The sequence below is a fragment of the Triticum urartu genome, chromosome 2A, assembly GCF_056163025.1.
Source record: "Triticum urartu cultivar PI428250 chromosome 2A, HENAU_Tu73, whole genome shotgun sequence".
Lineage (NCBI taxonomy): Eukaryota > Viridiplantae > Streptophyta > Magnoliopsida > Poales > Poaceae > Triticum > Triticum urartu.
Genome location: NC_141874.1, coordinates 705,974,144 through 705,984,559, shown reverse-complemented (window position 1 = coordinate 705,984,559; position 10,416 = coordinate 705,974,144). Strand labels below are relative to the sequence as shown.

Below are 10,416 nucleotides of genomic sequence, written 5' to 3'. Positions count from 1 at the left end.
TAGGTCCATGTGTAGCAACTCGAAGGGTTGAGATGTCGTCATTATTGTCTTCGAGGGATGCTTAGCCCTTGTCATCTTTCTAGCTTCGCAGGCACCGCATAGATGATCTTTCTTGAACTTGACGCCCTCGATGCCTATGACGTGCTTCTTCTTTGCGAGCGTATGCAAGTTCCTCATGCCAGCATGCCCTAGCCTCCGATGCCAGAGCCAGCACTCTGAAGCTTTTGCAAGAAGACATACGGCAAGCTATGGTCCTGCTAAGAAATCTACCATGTACATATCATCTTTCCGATACCCTTCAAAGACTAGGGACTTGTCAGATTCCATTAGTACAAGGCAATGACATTTTCCAAATATCACAATCATCTTTAAATCACAAAGCATTGAGACGGAAATTAAGTTGAAGCCAAGGGATTCAACAAGCGTCACTTTATCCATGTGCTGATCCTTTGAGATTGCAACTCTACCTAGACCCAATACCTTGCTTTTACCAGTGTCAGCAAATGTGATGTGACTCTTGTCAGATGGACGTAAAGTTGAGCCCATGAGAAGACTTTGATCACCAATCATATGATTAGTGCATCCGCTGTCCATAATCCGTTCTGAAGCATGAGGTGTCATACCCTACAGTACAGTTAGGGGGATAGGCTTCACCAAGAGTATTGTGAAGCATAAACATTTGACGCACAAGAGGATTATCAAAGCTCAGATCAAGATTAGGACTGATAGGATGAATGGCAAGTGATTCAGGAACAAAATACATAGTGAGACCATTTGGGCATTTGATCTTGCGCCCTACAAGATGTTTTAGGTCCCTAGCAATAGCATCAGACGCCTTTGATTTCTGGCTGGAGACCTTTCCCTGCAAAAGAAAGTTAATTCTTCTTAACCACCCACATCTTTAGGGGTGGCTTAGAAGCAATGAGTCTAAGTGCAGCATCTGAGAACTTCGGCTTTGAAGCCCTAGCAAATAGCCTTGCAGGAGGTGAATAGTACTCATATGAATAAGCAGAATAGTTCTTGGTTTTATGAGCATAGCGGTTTGATGAAACACGCTCATATTCATAAGTTTGAGTATGATTTCCCTGCAAAACATTGGCGTTAGGGTGACTCAGGTGAGTCCTCTGTTTGTATGAAGCCTTTGGACCATATGAAGCCTTTGGTCTGGAGTTTGTCTTATTCCCTTGTGGTGTCATGATGACATTCACAAGAAGATTCTCAAGACATCATTTGGGAACCACGATCTTCTTCATAGGTGGTCCATTCCTGCAATTAGTACCAATATACCTAGCAAACACTTCACCATTCTGATTTTTAAACAGTTTATAGTTTGCATCAAAGGATTCATCAATGATGATAGGGTTAGCACAAGTGAAGCCAGATAAGGTGGATGGGTCCACTGAAGGTTCCTTTGCAGCAACCCATGTAGTTTTTGGGTACTGCTCAGGCTTCCAGTAAGAACCATCAACATTCATTTTCCTCTCGAACCCAACACCCTCTTTTCTAGGGTTTTGGTTCAGGATATGCTTTTTGAGGACATCACAGTGTCTGATGCCCTTTGAGACTTTTATACATTCCTGTCTCAAGCAATATCTTCAACCTAGCATTTTCATCAGCAATAGCAGTGGTACCCTCGGCAGAGGGGTTAGTTGCCACATCAACAGTTGAAGATATTGCAACAGTAGCAGCAGTAGAACATTCAGCAACAGAATTAGAGTTATCATGCTCAAGGCATTTTAGACATGGTGGTTCAAATCCTCCCTGAGCGGAACTGATCTGTTGAGCGCGAAGTGACTCGTTCTCCTTTTGAAGATCTTCATGAATCGATCTCAACTTCTCAAGTTCTTGCTTCCTTTGAAGATAATCGCAGGAAAGCTTTTCATGAGTTGTTGAGAGCGTTTCATGACGACTTTCAAGTTCCTCGTACTTAACATGAAGATTTTTTATGTCTTCAATTAAGGACTGAGATCGGGTAATTTCAGCGTACAGTAGGTCATCGCTTTTGTCTAACGGTTTTTGAATACGTTCCATAGCTTTCCGTTGTTCAGTTGCAATTTTAGCAAGTGTTTTGTAGCTGGGTTTGGATTCACAATCAGAGTCATCTTCACTTGATGTTTGAAAGTAAGCATCGCGTGAGTTTACCTTGGCACCACGTGCCATGAAGCAGTAGGTGGGGGTAGAGTCGTCCTTGTCATTAGCATCAGCGTTGGGGACAGAGCCATTGTCTTCAGTGTTGAAGATGGACTTGGCAACGTAGGCTGTGGCTAGAGCTAGACTTGCAACGCCAGAATCGGACTCCTCCTCAGACTCCACCTCTGCCTCCTCAGAAGCAGACTCCTCCTCTGAATCCATCTCCTTGCCAACAAACACACGAGCCTTGCCAGACGAGCTCTTCTTATGTGATGAAGACTTGGAAGAACACTTGGAAGAAGTCTTTGAGGATTTCTTCTTCTTCTTGTCATCGGAATCATATTCTTTGCTCTTCTTCTTCTTCTTCTTCTTCTTCTTCTTCTTGTTCTCATCGTCCCATTGTGGACACTCAGAGATGTAGTGACCAGGTTTCTTGCACTTGTGGCATGTTCTCTTCTTGTCGTCCTGGGTAGAAGCTTCATCATTTCTTGAGCTGGACCGTGAAGACTTTCTGAAGCCTTTCTTCTTTGTGAATTTCTGGAACTTCTTCACAAGCATAGCAAGCTCCTTTCCAATGTCTTCAGGATCACCAGAACTGCAGTCAGATTCTTCTTCAGACGAGGAAACAGCTTTTGCCTTCAAAGCGCGAGTTCGGCCATAGTTTGGACCATAGATATCTCTTTTCTCAGATAGCTGGAACTCATGTGTGTTGAGCCTCTCAAGTATGTCAGACGGATCGAGAGTCTTAAAGTCAGGGCATTCTTGTATCATCAGGGCAAGGGTGTCGAACGAGCTGTCAAGTGATCTCAGGAGTGTCTTGACGATTGCATGCTTGGTGATCTCAGTGGCGCCGAGAGCACGAAGCTCATTGGTGATGTCAGTGAGGCGATCAAACATGAGCTGGACATTCTCATTGTCATTTCTCTTGAAGCGGTTGAAGAGGTTGCGAAGAACACTGATCCTTTGATCTCTCTGGGTTGAGACTCCTTCGTTGACCTTGAAGAGCCAGTCCCAGACTAGCTTCGACGTTTCTAGAGCACTCACACGGCCATATTGTCCTTTGGTCAGATGACCACAGATGATGTTCTTGATAGTAGAATCTAGTTGAATGAACTTCTTGACATCAGCAGGGGTGCCACCTTCACCAGTCTTGGGAACGCCATTCTTGACGACATACCAGAGGTCGACATCAATGGCTTCAAGATGCATGCGCATCTTATTCTTCCAGTAGGGATACTCAGTTCCATCGAAGACGGGGCACGCATCGGAGACTTTGATTATCCTTGCAGTCGACATAGCTAAAACTCCAGGTGGTTAAACCGAATCACACAGAACAAGGGAGTACCTTGCTCTGATACCAATTGAAAGTGCTAGTTATTGACTAGAGGGGGGTGAATAGGCGTTTTTTATGAAAGTCTTCAAAACATGGGAGTTTCGAAGACAAACGATAGAAATGAACCTATAAACATGCAGCGGAAGGTAGACTTCACTAAGCAAGCCATAGCCAAGTATTCAATGAAGTGAAAGCACGAAGACTAATAGCAGCTAGGTAGTAAAGATCATGATGGAAGATAGTATGAAGCCAAACAATGATAGTAGTCACACAGTGAAGTCAAACAGGTAATGCAATCAGGCAATGACTTCACGAAGACAAACTGTAGGTAAAGAGAGGGAGAAGATAGAACCAGTCTCTTGAAGAGGACAAGGATTTGTTGGACCAGTTCCAGTTGTTGTGACAACTGTACGTCTGGTTAGGGAGGCTGAGATTCAACTCAGAAGACCGTGTCTTCACCTTATTCCCCTTGAGTTAAGGACACACAGTCCTCGCCCAATCACTCTGGTAAGTCTTCAAGGTAGACTTCCGAACCTTCACAGACTTCGTTCATCGGCGATCCACAATGACTCTTGGATGCTCAGAATGCGACGCCTAACCCGCTGGAGGATTCACAGTCCTCAAGTGTAACAAGTCTTCAGGTCATGGGGACAGAAAGACTTCAGTGATGCCTAACACTCTTTGGCTCTGGGTGTTTGGGCTTTGTCCTCGCAAGGATTTCTCTCTCTCAAAAGCTTCGGAGGTGGGTTGCTCTCAAACGACAAAAGCCGTGTACTAACTCTGAGCAGCCACCAATTTATGGTGTAGGGGTGGGCTATTTATAGCCACTAGGCAACTCGACCTGATTTGTCTGAAATGACTCTGGGTCGCTAAGGAACTGACACATGTTCCAATGGTCAGATTTCAAACACACGCGGCAGCTTGACTTGGGCTACAAGTAAAGCTGACTCATCCAACTCTGAATAAGATTTGCTCTCATTGTCTTTGCTCGAAGACATAGGTTTTGGTTGAGCATCACTTCAGTCACTCTGACTTTGTTCACTGGGACCCCATTTAATAGTACGGTGGTTCCTATGACTCAACAAAGAATAAAAGAAACCAACAAAACAACTAAGTCTTCGCGCTCCATAGTCTTCACGCGATGTCCTCTCTTGTCATAGTCTTCAATGTGAATATCTTCACATATCACCATTGTCTTCAATGTCTTCATATATTTTTAGGGGTCATCTCCGGTAGGTAAACCGAATCAATGAGGGACTACTATATGTGTTATCCTGCAATTCTCACAAACACATTAGTCCCTCAACCAGGTTTGTTGTCAATACTCCAAAACCAACTAGGGGTGGCACTAGATGCACTTACAAGAATTTACAGTCAATTTGATCTTTTTTTTGAATTACAGTCCATTAGCTGGGCTGGGTGAACAAATAATGTAGCGTCCATGCGGCCCATTTATTTTTTTCCTAGAAAATTACATGCCATTTGCACTTTCTCGAAATACACGATTTTGCTGGACTGATTCTAATTATAATGTTGGGTTGGGCCAGCAATGTTATCAAAAAATAAACAAGGCTGAGCATTTTGTTATAAATATATTTAAATAATAATTGATTTATTATTACATCCGTCCTTAAATCTTACCAAACTTTTGTACACAATCACTAGGATTTTTGTGCCAAAAAAACCCAGGGTTTTATTGTTAAGAAATTATTTTTATAAGTTAATAAGATGTGGGATATTGTTTTCTTATATATGTAAGTATCTGTTAAATATATGATGATAATAAAAATAATATATAATAACATATAAAATAATTTAAATATATATAATATAGTTAGAAGGGAAACATAAGTTGGACCAGGCGTTCCTATTCTTATATAGAAAAATAGAATAGACCTCTGCGTTTTCTTCAAAAAAATACATAAATTGGGCTGCCGATGTTTCAGGAAAAATAAAACCTCGAATGGAAGGTACATAGGCCGGTCGATACATGATGGCCCTCAAGAAAATAAAAACATGCCTATGGACCTCCCATCCGAGGTCGTGGGCTGCGCATGTTAAAAAGAAAGCCTAGACGGGGCAACCCAAAACACAGCTGATACTTGTTGCCCTAGTGATAATAAACTAGCAGGTTCACCTGCGCATTTGCGCGGCTAGATTTATTATTGCCTCCACTATTTCACATACATGTAAATTATATTTTGGTTGGTAATATATTACCAGATCACGAACTATGTATTATGGGCACTCGTAATGTGCGTGACATGATTGTCATATTACTTTCATTATCAGATCACGAACTATGTATTATGGGCACTCGTAATGTGCGTGACATGATTGCCATATTAGCCTGGTACTTGTGGTGGGAAAGGCGCAAATTGGTACACAATGAGACTACTTAGAATGCACAACAGATATCCATGGGGATACGCGCTCTCGCTGCCAATTTTGTTAATGCCTCCTCGCCGAAGGCTTCCATGAAAAGAGGAGGATGGTCTAACCCCCCGACGGGATTTGTTAAACTTAACGTTGATGCTTCTTTTGACCACGACCTTCTCAGGGGTACGATCAGGGCTGTCTTAAGAGATGACAAAGGTAGGTTCATCGGTGGGGGAAATGGTAAGATTGACTGGTGTGCAGATGTGTTGATGGCTGAAGCTTTGGCGTTAAAATTTGGCCTATCGCTTGCGCAAAGGACGGGTTGTAATCGTATAATTATTAACTCGGATAATATGGAGGTGATCGAGACCATGAACGAAGGAGGACGATCGTCGGGGCAGCTGCTGCAATTTTTGATGACTGTTTTCACTTAGCTTGCGATTTTCCTATTTCTAGATTCGAGCATTGTAATAGAGAAACAAATAAAGTTGCTGATGAACTTGCCAAGTTGGCTAGATTTTCATTCATTTCTGATTGGTTTGAGGAACCACATAATGCAATTGTATCAATCCTCATAAACGATGTAATGATTATTTCTAATGAATAAAGCTCGAACTTTCTTTCAAAAAAAAAAACTCCTATGAAGAGGAATTATGTCGCATATGAGATCGGGTGGGCCTTTATAGCTTGACTACGTTGGCGGACTTGGCTACACTCGGTGCTGGATCACAATGTTAATTTGGCCTACCTATAAATCAAATACATTGCATGCTTCCCATTTTGCGACACTTTTTATATGTTGTGATGTTCAGCTTGCACAATCTGTTCTCTGTTAGAACTCAAAGTGTTATGTACCTTTGCATTATTGTTTGTGAGACGCCTGCACATTTGCATACTTCTTTGTTTTCCTTGAAAAGTTGTACTGTGTTGTGACTAACAAAAATATAATTGTCATGATTTTTAAGTATGGGAATGTTACTGATTATTTTTCATGTGAGGACGGCCCGCATGGCAGTTTGATTTGCGGGCTACTCATACCCGTGGACAGAGCACGTAATTGTTTGCTTGAGCTCAAGCAAATGCCTATCTACACATCTTATATGTACCACTCAAAAAAATATCTTATATGTTAACCACTATAATATGGATCGGTCGTATTTACTTCTATATCGTAACCTTATAGTACGGAACTGTCTAGGAAAAAAATTCAAAGGAATATAATCCTAAAATAATACTATGAAATTCTTTTGAATCAAAGTGTGGTTTTTGAAAAATACTATGAAATTGTTCCGAACCAAAGAGTGATTTCTAAAATGGTTCAAGTTAGTTCATCTAATTGGTGTTGTCCTATGAAGCAAAGAAAATAGGATTAGTTATATGATCGGTAGCATCATCTACCAAAAGACTTAATCCAGCAACTATAATTGTAATTCAGAATTATTGATTTGTTCTTGTGCAAAATACATCGGAACAAATGTAAAAGAAACAAATGAATAACCACTAAGAGTGAAATCGGTAATACCATATACGTGGATACATTTGGCACAACTTCACAGAACATCAAAAAAAAAAGAAAACATGTCACGGTAATTTACTCTACGCTCGACATGCACCAGCGTGCTCCTGTGTTTTAATTTTTAAACATGTTGAGGCCGGCCACGTGCACTGATCATATCAACTTTGTGTCGTTTCCTGACTGCATATGTCTGCTTGGGAAGTTGATACAGTGAACCACGCTTGGTTGGGTTGAGATACATTGCGATTGCTTGCTTCTCCTTTGCTTGTCATTGCCGCCGGCATGAGGCCATTAAGCACTCCCATATGCATGACACGAAACATACGACGCGTTTGGTTCGCCTATGGTAACGTATTCAGCTTTGTATTCAGACTGCACTGTATTAGATGGTGTATTGAGTGAACACGTCTTTTGTTTGGTTGAACAAAGGTATGCATTCTGAATACAGTGCAGCGTTTGGTTGACCCATGTATTGGGATTACATAATATAGCATTAGTACATGGCTGACATGTCCATGTCATATATCATAGGTAACAGATTTTTTCTGATGGATCTTAATAGATAAATATTTGAACAAATTCAAGCTAACTCCATAAATGGGGTCATCAGCAAAAAATGTATTAACACATGCATAATTAATAGCCAACAAAACAGATCATTTTCTCATTGTTGAAAAGTAGCAATAACATTTTTCATGTGATATCCATCTGGTACCACATCAGCTCATCATCACCACAAGTACCAGCAGTCCCTCATCTTCTAATTGCATTATCCACATCATCAGCTCCTCATCACCACCAGTAGCAGCAGATCCTTATCTTCTAATTGCATCATCTAGCACATCATTGGACCAACAAAAATTTGTCATTTCTCTAAACAAGACATGTTGTAGTTCTGAAGAATTGCAAATGTAGAAGCTTTGCATATATGATTTGCCATGAAAAACAAATCTTGAATGCCCCAGATCTAAGAAGGATATTGTAATAGCAAGTTGGATTTCATCTGTTCATGACAACACACATGAAATTTGCCTAACAATAAACAATAAAAACTGAAATGGCAGTGTTGGACATTTCTGACATAAATCAATGTGCATGGCCTAGTTATTGGAATATATACAAGCAAGTTCAGTCGCATCACATGGGATTTGTTCAACAAAGGTATGACATATAACAGTTTAGTATTGCTCAGACTATTCTTTTTAAGAGAGAAAGAACAAGATAACAGCACATAACTATCACTTAACATCAGAACAAGATAATAGTGCATGAATTTAACTTACCAAGCGTTTTCTTAACATACTCCCTCCTCAGATTCTGCGGGAGTGCAAGCATCATATGCATTTCTTCTGGAGCTTTGGCAAATATGCTGGCAGCATTCACGATTTCAGTCCCGGTGAATCCAAGCCTTGATAATTCATTGATAGCTTTCTCTTTAAACTTCTGTCTAGGATCTTCCTCCATTGCTTTCTCTTGGGCAATAGCTTCGCGTTCCATTGTTGCTGCCATTTTGCCAACATTCTGAGTGACACTCTTCAGCTGGCTGTTTACATCTCCAAACATGGTGAGAAAAGGATCCGTTGATTCTGACCTACGAGACCCGTTACCTTTCTTTCTCTTCTTAGAGTTTGTAGAATCAGCGGTGACATGGCTGTCAACAGACTGTCTAGGTGTCTCTCTTGACGTTCTGTCATCTTCCTCTTCATCATTCATCTCATCCTCGATGACAATCTCATTCTGCAAATTTGTTATAGCTTCGCCAAAACCTTCCGCACCCTCCCCAGTAGCTATATCTTTGCTATAAATTGCAGCCAACTTATCAAAATAAGGGAACGGCACACCATACAAGCCCTTGGCCTCATTGTGAAGTTGCAAAATACAATAAGCACGGAAATCATATTTTTGGTTAACTCTACTACAACCATAATCAATAGATAAAATATTGTTCAAGAAGTTCCATACGTTCTCAGTTTTCTAGGTCATGCGGTGCGACAACTTACAAGGTAAAGAAAAATCATGCAGTGAACCAGAAAAAGCACTTTCTCCAATCTATATCTATGAAATAATGTGACTGGAAGGGAAAGGAGGTATCCAATAGGATCTCACTTCTAGTAGAAGTAGTAATACAAGAGATGTCAGCTGGATAATCCATATGGCCACAAGTAGAAAATGTAATGCAAAAGTAATAGGCATCTGGAGTTATATACCTTACAATGTTCCTCGTATGATTGCTTTTCACACTGGATCATTTTCCTATTCTCATCCCAAGAAAACCCACTTCTTTTAAGCATAACTTCAATTGCTCCATACTTGGTCCTAAAGTATCTCACCCTTGACTCAATGTGTGGGGCAGCACTAAGACCACAACCAGGTACCTTTTCAGCCAACCTACTTTCCAGCACTGAGGAATACCCATTCTTGAAACCATTATCACCTTTCCACCGTGGATCCAATGACAGATCATAGAGAGCATTGACTAGCTCATCGTCCTCCATTGTTGTCCACTTTCTTTTGTTTTCCCCCCCTGCCACGTGCAACACTTGAGCTATCCATGTTGTCCATACCTACAAAATGCACAAGTTAAATTAGTTCATGAGATATTCAGATTTCTATAATTAAAACAAGCATATATGTACATCTGCAATCATCCACCGAAACACAAACCTTAGTGGCCTCTAGCTCTATAGCTATTATACATCCCTTGAGAAAGAGTATTCCGGAAATTAGTCCACTCATTAGATGTTGATATATGAGTGATAAATTCAGGTTCATCGTTCTCTCCCTCCAAGATTTCCATGTTATCTTGCATCATCCCATCCTCACCAGCGAGTGGATCCTCAGCCATATTTTGTAAAATCAGATTGTGTAATAGAGCGCATGCCATTATAATCCGGCAATGAGTTTTGATAGGAAAATATGATGGAGACCTCAAAATCGCCCACCGGCCCTTGAGTCTTCCAAAGCATCTCTCAATAATATTTCTAGCTCTAGCGTGCAGCATATTATAATATTCCTCTGCGCTGCGTGGTGGGTTTTGTGCAGTCCAACCACCTAAGTG

General features: G+C 40.9%; 1 protein-coding gene across 1 annotated transcript; it reads right to left on the bottom strand.

Moving 5' to 3' along the window:
- Positions 1-7,962: 7,962 nt before the first annotated feature.
- LOC147986988 (uncharacterized) lies at positions 7,963-9,853 on the bottom strand. Its single transcript, XM_087542221.1, has 3 exons — positions 9,566-9,853; positions 8,642-9,332; positions 7,963-8,193 (listed from the first exon to the last, which is right to left on the bottom strand). The coding sequence occupies exons 1-3, from the start codon at positions 9,851-9,853 to the stop codon at positions 8,174-8,176; spliced, it is 999 nt and encodes a 332-aa protein (XP_087398347.1). The 3' UTR covers positions 7,963-8,173.
- Positions 9,854-10,416: the final 563 nt, after the last annotated feature.